Source organism: Ictidomys tridecemlineatus, chromosome 5, assembly GCF_052094955.1.
Source record: "Ictidomys tridecemlineatus isolate mIctTri1 chromosome 5, mIctTri1.hap1, whole genome shotgun sequence".
In the NCBI taxonomy this organism is placed as follows: Eukaryota; Metazoa; Chordata; class Mammalia; order Rodentia; family Sciuridae; genus Ictidomys; species Ictidomys tridecemlineatus.
Window position 1 is genome coordinate 154,199,678 of NC_135481.1, and position 16,506 is coordinate 154,216,183.

General features: G+C 38.1%; 1 protein-coding gene and 1 pseudogene across 2 annotated transcripts in view; one reads left to right on the forward strand and one right to left on the reverse strand.

Annotated features, from left to right (window-relative positions):
- The window catches only part of Napb (NSF attachment protein beta), a 47,111-nt gene that overhangs the window by 8,189 nt on the left and 22,416 nt on the right, over positions 1 to 16,506 (forward strand). The window contains exons 2-3 of one of the 2 annotated variants that reach the window (XM_005334600.5): positions 10,766 to 10,845; positions 14,724 to 14,840. In XM_005334600.5, coding sequence (XP_005334657.1) covers positions 10,766 to 10,845; positions 14,724 to 14,840 — 197 coding nt within the window. Of the gene's footprint in view, positions 1 to 10,765; positions 10,846 to 14,723; positions 14,841 to 16,506 lie in introns of those variants that run through there. The other variant, XM_078051319.1, reaches the window with a different exon arrangement.
- LOC101960800 (small ribosomal subunit protein uS8 pseudogene) lies at positions 4,064 to 4,483 on the reverse strand (annotated as a pseudogene).

Consider the following 16,506-nt stretch of genomic DNA (forward strand, 5'->3'; position numbering starts at 1 on the left):
CCTACATTAGCATAGGTTTTTAAGATGGGAGATGAGGGATTTGAGTGACTTCATAGGTTCTGAGTTTGCTCTTTTCTTTTTTTTTTTAATATTTACTCTTAAGTTTTAGGTGGACACAATATCTTTTTTTTTTTTTTTAAGAAAGAGTGAGAGAGGAGAGAGAGAGAATTTTTAATATTTATTTTTTAGTTCTCGGCAGACACAACATCTTTGTTGGTATGTGGTGCTGAGGATCCAACCCGGGCCACACGCATGCCAGGCGAGCGCGCTACCACTTGAGCCACATCCCCAGCCCCACAATATCTTTATTTTACATTTATGTGGTGCTGAGGATTGATCTCAGTGCCTCGCACACGCTAGGCAAGCACTCTATCACTAAGCCACAACCCCAGCCCCGAGTTTGCTCTTTTCTGTTAGTACAATTAAATGCAATTTCTGGGCTGAATGGTGTTATGTGGAGGGGTGGGTAGAGGCTTGGGTGTTTTCCAGTTTTGATACGCCTTTCTTTTGGAAAGATTCTGAATTTATCTCCATTGTTTGCCTGCCTTCCTTTCACTGCGAGGCTTCATAGAGCAGCTTCCTCATTGTAAGTTGACCCCTCTGTGCCAGAAGCAGTGTCTTCTGGAGATGGCCACCCTTAGCAAAGGCCCTTCTTCAGTTTCCAGCTGTAGTGCTCCAACCCTCCAGGTCTTACTCCTGGTCTTTCCTCACTGTGATGGGACTAACCCTCAGTAAGGAATACTGTCACTGAACCTCCACTGCAAGGACTCTTCTGTACTCCCCTCTTTTGGCCACAACTCCCTCCTGACTTTAGCAGGGGCTCTGTTGGATCTGCTGGTTTAGTATTTGTGTATTTAGCCAGTATCATCCTTTAGAAATTGAAAAATCAGGGCTGGGATGTAGCTCAATGGCAAAGTGTCTGCCTTGCATTCGTAAAGCCCTGGGTCCGACCCCCAGTTCCAAAAAAAAAAAAAAAAAAAGAACCCCACCAGAAATTGAAAAATCAACAATTATTTTTTAAATATTGAAAATTTAGTTCAAAGATTTAATTTTTATAAACATTAAAATTTACTGTTGGTAGGGCTGAGGTTGTAGCTCAGTGGTAAAGCATTTGTCTAGCATGTGTGAGGCACTGGGTTCAATTCTCAGCACCACATAGAAATAAGTAAAATAAAGGTCCAACAAAAACTAAATATATATATATATATATTTTAAAATTTACTGTTAAGTTGTGTGCAACAGCCATTTCTAAGTTCACCTGATAGTTGCTACTCTTAGCTTTCTTATGTATTTATCCTGATTTTATTTATTACTGGATCCAGTCTATATTTCCCTCCATAAAAAAAAATGACTGCTCTACCTATCAAGCTGAAACATTGGAACTGTTGCCAAAGTAAAGTCCAGCTAACTTTCTTTGACATACCTGTTCTCATCAACTATTTCAGGAAATTATGTCTCAACACAGGTACTTTTTGTCAAACAGTCCTTAAATGTCTCAGATTGTTTCCTGTGTCTGAGAATCTATAATTAGTTTTTTCTTACATAAACAAAGTGAAATGTTCTCAGAATTGAATCCAAGAATCCAAGGCGTATCACTGAGAGCTGCTCACCTCACTGATACAGTGCTGGCTGCTGGCCAGGTAGTGTTTCTCTTCCTATCTTCATCCTGATGGCTTATGAGAACAAGCAGCTGATAAATGACTGTACATTTGAAGTGTCAGACTAAAGCTGGGGCCCTGGGCTTGCTAGTGTGCATTGAGCCTCTATATCATCAATTTAATGAAAAGACAAAGGAACTTTCAAAAGCTCCTCAGTCTTCTGGTAACAGTCTTTAAGAATTCATATTAGCATTCTGAAGAGTCTCCCTCCTGCCTACCTTTTTAAAATATATATTTTTTATTTTTAATTTGCACTCATACATATTTATGGGGTACAATGTGACATTGCAATACATGTAGACAATATAATGGATCAGATCAGGGTATTCCATATCTGTCATCTTAAAATTTTGTCCTTGTTTCAGAACATTCAAAATCCTCTCTACTAGCTTTTTTGAAATATTGAGTTAAATCCTACTTAGCTGTGGAACATTAGAAGTTATTCCTCCTATCCACCTGTACCCCATTAGCCATCCTCTCTCAATCCTCACCGCCCAAATTCTGCTAACTACTGGTCTACTCCGCACTCCTGTGAGATCAACATTTTAGCTTCCACTTATAAATGAGAACACATATTAATTTTTCTGTGCCTGACTTATTTATCTTATTTATGGTAGAACAATATTATATGTATCTACTACATTTTCTTTATCCATTCATCCACTGATGGACACCTAGGTTGATTTCCATATCTTGCCTTCTGCCGTTATTTACAGTGTTCCCCTGGAGCCACAATCTCCCCAGCTGCAAAAATCTCTACTTTTTCTATCTCATGAAAAAACTAGACTCTTTTGAAATATGTTAAACCCAGAAATAAAATAATCAAGTGTGATTTACAGAAATAAAGCATCAACTGAAAATAAATTGCTTTTGGAGTTGATTCTATCATTGAATAAATACTTAAACAGATTTTTAATTTCTCTCTCTAGTTCTGAATACTTAACTATATTTCCTTATTGCTTTGAGGGACATATGGAAAACTTTTTAAAAACTGTAGTGTGGACAGGTTTTTCCACCCCGGTACTACTAAGCAGTCAGCATTGTCATGTGGCCTGGGCAGGCCCTATGCTGGTCCCCTAAACCCGAGATTATCCTAGTGGCTAAGGAGACACTGCTGGTAAATAATGAAGAGAAGAAACTATCTTGTGTGGTAGGGTACCTCATTTTGTGTCCCACGCACTACTAACAGTGATTCCTGATTTTTAGTTCTTTGATATGGTCTGACATTCCTTCAGGGTACCTAATGATAGAGCTGAATTTTTTCTCTGGTTCTACATGCATATCATCACAATGCTGTCATTGTACCCTTTGAGATATTTCTACTTCTGATGTCTTGTGATTTTAGAGGCATCTTTATTTCTGCCTCTGCAGTTGTCACCTTTTTCTTACAGGTACATCTTCTTATGTGTGTGCCATTAATTCCAACCCATCTACTTTGATACCTTCCTCCTCCCACCCACGGTTTTAAAATAGTATGTACTATAGTTGCCAGTGTGATACAGTGCTCCAAAACAGTGATTACTCAGGATGGGGTAAAATCAAGACTTCAGAGTATTTGAGGATTAATTTGTTTTGATAGCTGTGTTTATTAGAGGAATATAGTGAGGTTGGATGTGTTCTCATAGACCACTTCTGTCCCTGAAGTTTGATGTGTTTTCCTCAGCATTCTCTCTGTGGGCAAAGTATTTCTTTCCTGAGTCTTTTCTGGCAGGTGTTGATCTCAGTCAAGTATTTGCTCAATAAGCGTGATCAAAAAGAGGGAGTCTGCCTTGCCTCTGAAATTGAGTGGGCTTTTCCACTTTAGCTTCAGGGTAATGGTGGTTCAAGGTCAGAATTCCATAATACCAAAAACCACTTAATTTAGCTTTCTAAGTGTCAATTTAGTGCCATGTGATTACATTATATTACCTTATAAGATAGGTTCTTTCACAGTGTCATTTCTGTCTTCAAGATCTTCTAACCCTCTGTGGGGCTCTATAGATAGCAATCAATGGGATTAATTAAATTTTAATTCTGAATATTGTTCTTAATACTTAAAAAACTAGCTTTCATATATATAAAGCAAAGCAATTGGAGTAATTTCAAAAATACATTTTTATTTTTAAGTTTTATAGTTATGTTCTGTTTAATTATGTTCTGTTCAAAACAAGTAAATCTTCTTTGGTATTTTTAAAGTGAAACTACTTCTGTTTCAAGGGTCATTTAATATTTTTTAGCAATCACTAACTTTGAAGTCAAGAGAGTTAGCCTGTACTGCTGTCCTAGGCTGGTAACCACTGTGGGCCATTGACCTCCAAATACCATTTTCTTGTCTTTAAAATGGAGATGGTGTCTTTTGTTGTTGTTGTTGTTGTTTGTTTATTTGTTTTGGTTTTTTTAGAAAGAGAGTCGAGTGAGGCATTTTATTATATGAATGTTTTACATCCCTGGAAAAAGAATCCTAGGAATTTTCCTCCTGTGTGTTTTCTTGCTTCTTCATGGTCCAAGATGCCAGCAGAGGTTGTCAATACAATGAAACCAAACTGACGGGATGGGAACAGATTATTCTGCCATTTTTCTAAGTCTTTAAGCTGCACATCAAATATGGGGCTTATCACTCCACACTTGTTTAACCTGCCTGTGAGGTTGACAACAATTTTCCCAGCTCTGTGATCATCAGTGATTTCAAATTCGCCAACGTAACCATGCTTCATCATCCAGTTAGAAACCGGATGATGACTTTGGAGCACAGCCTAATAAGGACCTGGCGTTTGCCTCTCTTTTCGGCATTGTTGATGCTCTTGAGAACATCAGCCAGGACATTCAAGCGCACCATTATGGCGGCACAAAAGCTGTGGTTGTTATAATAATGAAAATGACATAATGTGAAAATATCAGGTATAAAACCTAGCATAATGTATAAATTTTAATATTCTTAGCTCATTCTATCTCTGAAAATAATATCACAGTGGTCCACTTATCCTTTTGAATATATAGCCCTTGCTGCTCTGAGGCTTATTTTCAAAAGGACATATTTTTTTCTTCTATTTCCCCTCCCTGACAGGATTAGAGAGACAATGTTATCTTTTTTCTTTCCCTAGTTAATTGTCCTTGAACACACCCACCACAGGAAGAAGATATCTACCAAAGGATCTAAGAAGTGAATATCTAACATACCATTAGAGCACCCTGGGACCCCTTACCAGAACACACCTGGAATGCAACCTTTGATGAGTTACTTTAAAATCCCTCTGTTCCTCCTGATGGACAGAATCACAGCCTCTGGGACTGGACTCCCTTGTGTTTCTCCTTTGCTAGCAAAGCAATAAACCTTCTTTTTCCTTTTTCTCAAAACCATGTCCTTATTATTAAAATGTCATGAATTGGCATCTGGGGTAGGCCCGAGCTTTTGGTAACAATAATAGGATAATGTACATTTTATTTTATTTTTTTTAAGCCAAAATTTCTCTTTAGTTAAGAAATGCTTATCAGGGCTGGGGATGTGGCTCAAGAGGTAGCGCGCTGGTCTGGTATGCGTGCGGCCCGGGTTTGATCCTCAGCACCACATACAAACAAAGATGTTGTGTCCACCGAAAACTAAAAAATAAATATTAAAATTCTCTCTCTCTCTCTCTTAAAAAAAAAAAAAAAGAAAAAGAAAGAAATACTTATCAATCCCAAATTGCTCTGACAGTGCATACAACCATGAGTAAACCAGACAAAAATTCCTGCCTTACTTTCTTGTAAGGGAGATACAACACTGAATCAGAATATTAACTCCAGCCAGTGGGGGTGGGTGCGAAGATTCAGGGCTGCTCCTGTGATCACAGGCTTTTGTACAGAGTGGTCTTTAAATACAAAATGTAACTGATGGGCAAGTACAAGAATGAGGAGGGCCAAAGCAACAAGGGGACATAGAGGGTGCAGACAGGTCCAAGTGTGAGGGGAGGTTGTTGGCATCATTAGTAGCATTGGCAGTTCACATAATCTCTGCCATCCTGCAAGGGCCCTGTAACGTGATGATCCTACCACAGGAAAGAGGAAACTGAGGCAAAGGGTGTTGTGAGTGACAGGCATTTCACAGATTCTCGTATACTCGTTTCTGGATTAATTCTTGGTGTTTTCACATCATATGCTTACTCTAAGAATTCCAATTTCCTTATCAAATGCTATTAAACATTGGAGCTGCTGCTTAAAACAAAAGGACCACCATACTTCATTCTACAGATCCAGAACTCACAATCTACCCAGTGTTCTTACCAATTACATAACAGGGCAGAAGAGAAGCAGGACAGGAAAGACAAAATCAGCATTGTTTATACCTTCCCCCTCAAGGGGTCTATCTTAATGATTTGGAATAGTGGATTTTAATTTTTTTTTTTTAGAGGAGGATAATGTACATTTTAATTAAGCTAGTTTTATTTAGAAACTTTTAATAAGAATGATTGCACTGTAATTGCAGTTCAAGATTCCTGGTACTCTTTAGGAAGAAAGAAAGAAGCAAGAGGATTGTCTTCCTTAGTTCTATCGAGCTATGGCTAAGATTGAGAAGACTCTCATATTAGGAACTTTCCATTTGGGAAACCTATTGGCTAATTGTTTTTTTATATATGTAGACTTGAAATGGAGAAAAAGGGAACATGAAAGTGTGAGAGAAAGCTTTTCTTATTCTGATGCATCCTTTTTGGTGTGGCTTGTGGCCCCCCTGTCATTCCCTGTGCAATATAAACCCCAAATGTTTTTGAGGAGTGGGGGGAGCACTTATTGAGATATAGTTCACATACCATATGATTTATCTATTTAAAGTGTATAGTCCAGGGATTTGTTTGTTTGTTTAGTATATCCAGAGCTCTGCAACCATCACAACAATTTCATCCCAAAAAGAAACAGTGTACCCCCTAGCTGTCATTCTTAAACACATACATTTTTTGAACACCACCAGCTCTGGTGTGTCAGTTTGTTTTGTGTTCCTGTAATCATACTGGGTGTCACGACCCCCTTGCCCGCAAGGAAGACGCGACTCAGGAATCTTCTTTCAGCAGTTTATTCAAGCCCTTGATATTTTTCTAATAATCCTCGGATGCCCCTCCCAGCCTTAATAAAGCACCGCGAACCCCAATGCGAAGCTGCCACGTGGACCCTTCTCACAGGGTGTTAGAAAACAACTCGCCAACTCTCTCTGATACGGAGTTGTCCTTCACAGACCACAGAGGAGCCAGCACCATCATGTAATGGCGACCACAGTCCGCAGGAACGGCTCACCACAACTGGGTAATATTACAAAGAACAGAAATTTTTATATCACAATTGTGGAGGCTGGGAAGTGCAAGATCAAGGTACTACGTGTCTTAGTCTTTTTGCTATGTCCTCACATGGCAGAAAAGCGGAAGAGAACCCACTCACACAAGCCCTTTATGTAGTGACTTAATCAATTGTATAGCAGCTTAGTTCGTTCATCATGAATTTACCAAAAGCTTGGTCCTTGTCCCCAATGCCAATCCAATAATGAGGACACGGTTTTGAGAAAAAGGAAAAAGAAGGTTTATTGCTTTGCTAGCAAAGGAGAAAGACAGGGGACTTCAGTCCTAGAGGCTGTGATTCTACCCATCAGAGAAATCAGTGGGCTTATTTTAAAGAAGCTCTTCAAAGGCTACATTCCAGGTATGCCCTTATAGGGGGTCCCAGGTGTACTTGATGGTGTGTTGAAATTCATTTGTTAATTTAGGAGATAGTCACTTCCTAGGTCTTCTGGTGACATCTCCTTTCAGTGGAGCACAGATAACACCGGGTACATTTGTACCCTGCCCCCAGGGTTAGGGAGGGGGTGGGGCGAGAGAGAAAAATGTTCCTTTTAAAATAAGTAGCAAGGGCTATACTCAAAAGGTAAAGTGGAGCACTATTAAAATGATCTAAACAATTTTCATTAGGCCTCATCTCTCATCTTAAATAAATTCAACATGAGTTTTAGAAGGGATAAAGACATTCAAACCATAGCACCACACAACCACTCTGTCTCTATAGATTTGCCAACTGTAGACCTTTCATGCAAGTGGAATCACAATGTAACTGGCTTCTTTCATTTAGTATGTTTTTAAAGCTCAACCTTATTGTAACATGTTTTGGAACTACATTCCTTTTCATTGCCAGGTGATATTCTAATTGTATGTGTATACCACATTTTATGTATCTATTCATCAGTTTGTTACAGGGCTGGGAACTTCCAGGAACCTGAGGCAGCTCAAAGGCCACTGTTGAAACCCCAATACTTGGGATCAAGTCAGAAAGATTTCAGACAAGTTGCTGAGAGTAACAGGCATAAGTTTATTAGAAGGAATAGAGGGTTAGAGAGTGGGTCCTCAGAGAGGAAGGGGACAGCTTGCCTCCTGGTGTGTCAGTCTTACTGAGAGTCCGTTTAAGCCAGGGGACAAAAAGACAGTCAGTATAGATAATAAATAATTTGGTCTGATCAGGAAGGTGGAGGCTGGTTGGAAAGGAAAGGAAATCAAATGCTGACATCTCCATAGCCCTTTCCCCCTACTCCTCCAACCTGCCTCAGAGATTGTTCTCCCTGCTGGGCATTGTAAGAGTTGTTAATTAATGCCTCCAGAGCTGCTACCTTCCTAGTTCACTCCACTATTTGGCCCAGGATTGGGAGAGGAAAAAAGAAAGATAAGGGGGGCAGGGAATAGAGGGCAGGAAAGCAGAAAATATCTAAAATATATAAAGGGGGCAGGACATACCACTTCTTTATATATCATCTCTGGACCCCTTCTTCCTCCAGGGAGAAATGTTTGTATCCTTTACTTTCTGTGTTGCCTGGGGTTCAGTCTTCACATCTGGGGAAATGGAACTCTTCGTCATGTCACCGTTATTCCCCATGGAAGTTTCCAGAGAGTCATTTACACCCAGGTCCATCTCTTTACTTTTGACTGACAGCAGGATGACATCAGACTTTCAAGTCCCCATTGCCGTGATAACTCTTAAGTCACTTTGGGCGCATGCTGACAAGTCCTAATTGGAACTTGTTCTTACAGATTATGTGGTTAGGAGGAATTATCCTTATATTTCTGAATTCTGGATTCTAGTCTTGGGTATAGGTCATAAAAATTCCTGCTTTAGAGTAACTTGTGTTCTTAATAGCATTTCAGGGCCTGCATTTCTCCTACAGATAGCAGGTAGGTTGCTGAGAAACATTACACATATCCTATCCACTTAAGCCATGCAAGGGCTGCAGGTGAAAGCCCGTGGGGGTCAGCACATGGGCCCATTTTACAGAATTACTTCCTAACCTCATGTTCCCACTGCTCCTGCCTATGTGTCCTCTATCAAGTTGATGGACATTTGGGTTGTTTCCATTTTATGACTACTATGATGCATGTGTTACTGTGAACATTTGTGTACAAGTTTTTGTGTGCATTTATGTTTTTATTTCTCTTGGATGTGTGCATAGGGATAGAATTACTGGGTCACATGGTAACTCAGTGTTTAACCTTATGAATGACTACCAAACCATTTTCCAAAATGACTCCACCATTTTACATTACTACCAGTATTACATGAGAGTTCTTTTCCCCCCAATCTTCCCCCAAGACTCCTCTTATTTGAGTCTAGCCGTCTTCAAGGAAGCCAAGTGGTATTGCCCACGTGGTTTTTGTTTGCATTTCTCTGATAGCTAATGATACTGACTTACATGATGTTGTCCTTGGTAGCCACTAGTATACACTTTGGAAAAAAGTCTAATCAGACTTTTGCTTGTTTTAAAATTGGGTGGTTTTTATTATTTAGTAAGGGTTCTTTATACATATATATTCCTTATGAGGTGAATGATGTACAAATATTCCCAAAGGTTTTTATACCCTCAATGCATGGATCTAGTTTATAATAACCACACTGATTAAGGACATGCTTTGGGTGAAACTCTGTAATGGCACCTATATGTGTATTATTTCTTTTGCTTCTCATAATAACCTCAGTTTTCATGTATAAAAACTGTGGCACAAAGAAGTTAAAGAATTAGTTATTGCTCAAGATCTGGTTAGTCACACCTGGTCCTCCCTGTGTATTCAGCCTTGACTCTGCAACAGGACACATACAGGCACAGAGCTGCATGCCCTCAGCTGGAGCTCAGAGCTTATTAAGATCCTGGCACATATGTTTGCACTCATTCATTTTCATATTGTGTCGAATCTTTAGGTCAGCCTTGACCTCTCCTATCTGAGTCCTTAATGTCTACACTCCACTCTGAGTTTTTCATTATGTGTACTGTACAGTTAGGGTCTACTGGGTCTTGATTTTCCTCTGGTTATTTTATATTTATATAATGTGGATAGACAAGATAGGTAACTGTCTTTTATAGAGTAACTTTAGCTTAGTAAAAGCAAAATTGAATTAGGAAACTAGGGGGAATTACAAAAGATTAATTTTGGTTTTATGTAAGAAGAAATTTCTGAGCAGCTAAAACTGTCCCTCAGTGGAATCAGCTACGTGGTGAATGATTTTCCAGAACTGAGCGTATTTAAGCAGCAATGGAGGACCCTGTGGTCAGGATATTGCAAAATGCAATTCTGTATTGAGTAAGGGCTATGCTGAGGCCACTTCTACATTAGAGAAGGGCTTACCTCTGGCAGGTAATACAGCATGGCACTTAGGTAATACAGCATGGCACTTGTCATCTGGCTTCAGATTTTATTTTTATTTTTAAATCTGAACAAATATAGTGGTAAACTCTTGAATGATAAGGTAAAAGTATCTTAATCCTTCAAAATTCAGTCTCCTTTGGGAAAATTACTTGTAATTACTCAGATTGATAGACAACTTGAGTTTTTCTAAATGGAAAGGACTTTGGTTAAGGGTATAGACTCTGGATTCAGTCTGATCTGGATTTGAGACTCATTTTTATGGTTTGAGCTATGTGGGTTTCGGCAGTGCCTTTACCATTGTATACCTCAGTTTTCTTACCAGAAATGGGCATAGTAAGAGTATCTCCTCTGAACAGTTATAAAGATCCTCTAATGTTTGTGTGATGCATACTAAGTGCTCATTAAATGCTTGTTTCTTGAGGGAGGGAGGATGAGGGATGTAGATGGTTGTTAGAATTAAATGTGACCTCATGTTTAAATTTTTCTTAGAGGAAACACAAGAATAGAAGAGGCTTGTGAAATGTATACCAGAGCTGCAAATATGTTCAAGATGGCTAAAAATTGGAGTGGTATGTACAAATGTTTTGTTTGCTTGCTTTTTAGACAAATACTTTAAAATCATTTTGTGGAGAAAGTGGCTTTTTGTATTCCCTGAAAGACTGAGACTTCATGCCACGGAGATCCATCTCAGTCCTGCAAGGACTGCCATCTAAGTGAGCCAAGCTTGAAACCTGGCTTGAAGTTGAAGCACAGGGACAGTATCTATCTTAGTTTCTATAAGCCACCTAATATAGTAGGCTTGTGGTAATAACTAGAAAGAATTAAAATTGCATAGAATTAGGAAGAGTAATCTTTGTTTTTTACTAATGTGCTCAAATACATACAGTGCCATAAGGAATGAAAGTTGTAGTGAAACTCATTGAAAACAGGTGGGATAAATACAATTGCCTGGTTTTCTTTATCTAAGCATTAGTTGGGAATTTTTTACCATTACCTACTCTGAGATAAGTGATTGTGAGCCCATCAAGAATTGCTATGGGGGGAGTTGGGGATCTTCTCATAACCCCCATGGATTTTTTTTTTTTTTTTAGTAATTCCTTTTACTCAGTGAAATCACACATAACAGAATTAGCAGGATTTTTCTTTTCATTCCTGAAAGGAGATGGTCCTTTCTAACACTGGTTTGAGAAAGAAAAAAAAAAAAATTCATTTCACTTCCCCTTGAAACAGAGACATTTCAAGGCCAAATAATGTATTTCTGAATGAAGATGGAGATAACCTTAGACCAGAGCAGGGAATGTGGGTCTCTAGCTGTGGCTCATAACTTCAGTGTGCAGGAAAGTGGTTCTCTTACCTTCTATAAGCAACTTGTTTTCCCATTTCCCTTAAAGGCATACAATTTTTAAATTATTTCAAAGGAGAAAATGCTTTTGAGTTAGATAAATCTGAAAGGTTCCTTCTGGCTCTGAAGTTCTTTTATAAGTTTAGTTTTTATAGGTAGACTTTAGGTAAAAGGTAAAAATGGAGAAGAAAAAAGTATTGTCCCAGAATCCCCTCTTTTTTTTTCAAATCCTATAATATAGGTTGAAAGTGTTCTTAGCAAAGAAGACCAGTTATTTATTTTATCTTGTAAGCAGATAGTCTACTCTTTGAAAAATTCATCTCAGAAAGAGTTATATAATTTATCATTTATATAACTATGGGGGCTTTTAGTGTAGCCCGTCCCCCAGCCTGTTGTCTGTGGTGATGCACCCTGTATAGTCCACCTGACATCTCCATGCATTTGCACTTTCCTAGTTTGTCTTAATGACTTGAGGTTCATCAGCTTATATTCCAAATAAGAGCTGACCTCCTTATCACCCTTCAGGTACTGTCTCCTTCACCTCTGACCTCATCCTGATTACTCCTCTTGTGCTTCCATCTTGAAGCCTTTACTTATTCTGTTCTCTCTGTCTGCACTTCTCTGCTAAATAGAATGTGACCTATCCCTGCTTCCCTCAGGTTCTTTTTCAAATGACATCTTAACCAGCATTTCTCTGGCCATGCCTTTTAAAAATAACAATCTCCTTATTCCTAGAAACTCCCTTTTTTTCTCCAGTGCCCTATCACTGTCTAGCAAAAATACATAGATTATGTGGTGTTTTAATCATTCATATTTATGTGTTTTATTATGTAGTGGTCCTCATTATAATGTAAACCTTGGAAGGCAGAGTGTTTGTGTTTTTTTTTAATCTCTGCCATATCTCAGGGCCTAGATTTGTGTCTGCAACATAATGGGTTCTTGGTATGTTTGTGAAGTGAATTAGTAAATATTAGGCTCTGAAGTTAAACCCATGTTGCTGTGGTAGTAGTCATGACACCTCTTGCATCTCTTTGTAATTTTAAAAGTTCTTAAAAAAAAGTTCTTTTATAATGATTAAGCTAATGCTTTTGATATTCATCTTTTGAGAGATCTTACTGACAGGTATTAGGCCAGTTTTGCAAATGAGGAAACTTAAGCCTGAGAAATTGAATGACATCCTAGAAGTTGTCATGTTAATGTATGCTCTTTTAATGATACTTACAATTCTGGCAAGACTGAATTGCCGTTATTAGTATCAATTGAAATGAGTGCTCAGAGTGAAAAACTAAGCCAGCTGCTAGTTTGAGATGGTAGGAACATGAAAATATAAAATTAAAGCACTTACTATTATCTGGGGAAATCGAGTTACTCAAGAAAGCCTTAATATTGTGGTATTACATTCAGCAAGAGAAAGATAGAACATGATTAATTCTGGGCAGTAAACATAAATTATTGAAAATGAAATGCTGGCAGGAGGGGCAGAGCGAAGTTGTAAGAAACAATAACATTTAAACATGCCAAAGCAGTGATCTAAGGATAGATTTGCTATAATAATAGAAATGTCCAACACTGGCATAACCTGAGCCATGCCCTTCTAAGCACTGTACTTAGGTCTAATTATTTCTACATTCTTGAAGGTAAAGCTCTCAAAGCTACTGTTCAACTGGCATATTCCTGAACTGCTAGTCAGTAATTGGCTGCTTTTCTAAGTACCCCAGGTACCTCCCACAATCCTGGCAATGGCCTTGGCCCTCATTGGGATCCCCTGAGGCCTCATAATTTGCCATTAGCCCAATAGGGGTGCTCCAGTTCCAGCTCCAACCCTGAGGTCAGCATCCACTTTGATTACCTCCTTTATTCTATTCCTGCTCCTTAGACTGAGTAAGTCCAAGATCAAAATGCCAGCAAATTTAGTGTATGGTGAAGGCTTGCTCTCCTCCGTCTAAGATAGCACTTTTTTGTTGCATCCTCACATGGCAGAAAGGAGCATGTCACATCCTTTCAGCATTTTAGGGAGGGCAGGGTACCAGGGATTGAGTCCAGGGGCACTTAACCACTGAGCCACATCCCTATCCCTTTTTTATGTTTTATTTAGCGACAAGGTCTCCCTGAATTGCTTAGGGCTTCTCCAAGTTGCTGAGGCTGGCTTTGAACTTGTAATCCTCCTGCCTCAGCCTCTTGTCTCAGCTCCTGACAGCATCTTTTTTAAGGGCATTAATCCTAATCGTGAGGGTACAGCCCTTGTGACTGAATCACTTGTTTAAAAAAGCCTCTTAATCACTTATTTAAAAGCCCAAGTCTTAATAGTATCACATTGGGTATTATATTCCAATATTTGAATTTGGTGGGAGATTCCTTAACATTTAGACCATAACAATACCCATTTCTTTCTGGGTACTCTTTTTATTGGAAACAGAGACATAGAGCAAGATCTGAACGGGGGCAGGTTGGCTCCAGAGTTTGTATGCTTCTTTTCCCTAGGATGGAAGTTTAGAAACCCACCTGAGAATTATGTACTTACCTCTGGAAGAGGGGATTGGAATGAGGGATGCAGCTGAAACTTTAGCAGAATTGGATATTTTTATCTTACAAAGAAATTTAAAACATGTTTAGCATTAGCAATGGATACTACTTATGACTAATATTCTTAATCATGCTTTCCCTAGTAGAGCAGATTCAACAATGATAACTAAATCTATTGAAACATGAGTAAATAATCTTTATCTCAGTGTTTTCCTTTTTTTAATTGTTTATAACTGTAAGCCCCTTGTCCATATTTATTTTATGATTTTGTAATAGAAATGAATAGGCCAGGTCTTGGCTATTGTCATTGATTGGCAGGTCAGAGATTGGAGTCTTATTGTCCAGAGGCACTTGGCAAGCCTACCAAAACTGAGATGGAGAAACTCTCTCACTTTTTGACTTGTTTTTAATTTGTTTTTGTTTTGTTTTGTTGGTTTTTTAATAAATACTTGAAGTGCTTGGCCATATTTATGTGTGCCTCTAACTGGAATTCAGGAAAATGTACCTTCTCTGGGTCCTTATCTGGCAGTTCTGGGGGAGGTATTTTCTTCTGTGTTTTAACTATGGCATTTTCTTCTCTAGCTGCAGGAAATGCGTTTTGTCAGGCTGCTAAGCTCCACATGCAACTTCAGAGCAAACATGACTCTGCTACTAGCTTTGTGGACGCCGGGAATGCTTACAAGAAGGCAGACCCTCAAGGTGAGGCAGCCCATCTCCCTCTCTGCCTAACTAACTAGCCAGTGTTGCCTTCGATATCAAAGTCAGTGTGTCCTTTTCATTCCTACTACAGGAAATTTTTGTATTTAGGAATAATACAGAAATTTTGACAATTAGAAATTTTTATTATTTAATCATTTGGGGGCTTTTATGAAGAGAAAATATTTTAAATTTATCCTGGCTATTTAGTTATCAATACTGTTTTCTTAAGTTCCATTTATGTATTTTGGAGAATTGTTTGGAAATTACCTTTAATTTTATCTAAGACTTCTATTGTCTTGATTTTACAAAATATGTTCTTTATCATGTAGGGAAATTCTAATGTTTCCTTTCTCCTAATATTTAGTGAGTTTTAAGATACAGTTTGAGGAGATTGGATAAAAACATCTCTTGATCACACAGCATTCATTTGTGGTGTGTGTTTTTTTGTTTGTTTTTCAAAGTATTTATTTTGAGCAAAGAATGAAATTAGATAAAGTGGTAAATTTTTGTAAAGGTTGTATAGTTAGCAATTAAAAGTATTCATGACTTATCTCCCACCCATGTGCATGGATAGCCTTGCACCCTTTTTGCTTTCAGTAGTCCCATCTTATTTAACATACAAATTTCAACTTTTGTAAATATGTCATAAAGAAATAAGATAATATCAAGGGCTTTTGTGTAAAGGGTAATCACAGTTTAGTTTTTTCCAAAAGTGAAAAGCTGCGTACAGCCCACATGAACAGTAGGGATAGAGTGGTAGACCTACAGTGCATCAATATTTTAGAATATGATGCAGGCATTAAAATTCCTGAGTCAAAGAATCCTTGGTAAATGTTCACATGTTAATTAAAGAACCACATGGGTGGGGGGAGAACCACAATGAGACCAATCCAATATTGCATGACCTAGATATTTGAAAAACGTTCATGCACATAAAAATGGATCCAAGAACACTGGAAAGAAAAGTTCATCAAATACTGATACTTAGTTTGAGTGGGACTATAGACAAATGTCTTTCTCTATATTTTTAAAGATATAACAGTGAGTTCATATTTTTTACATAGCTTAAAGGAAATTAATTTTAACTTTTGTTTACTTTTCTAATTCTTCGGTCAAACTTTTCCTCATTGCTGCCTCTTTTAGATCAAACACAATAAACTTGAAGGTGCCAATCACATGCCAGCAGTATAAATACTGCCATTTTGTGAGAGGGAAAAATTTTTGGCTGTTTCAGAAAATATGATTTATTAGCATTATCATTTATTGGATTTTTTTATTCCTTTTCCAGATATGTTAGTATACCAAAATTTAACATCTTTATGCATTATACACAGTGTTTAACTTCACTTAAGAGTTGTCTGAATAGGCATTTCAAGATGCTTTTGATTTGGAAACCATGAAGAATAGAAACTATTGAAATGATCTTTCTTGTGAAGTGATACTGTCTTCCAAAATTAGTATATATCCATACAATATTAATGAAGAATACATTTACACTTAGTTATTAGCAGATATAATTTGTGGGTTTGGTGACAATCCCTATGGTCTTATTTTCTTTGTAACAGAGTATATCATCTGAATGCAGTCCTCACTTTAAGGTTGAGAGTAACTATGAGCCACTATTACTCCAGCCACACCTCCTTAAGTTATACTGTAGCTGCCAGGA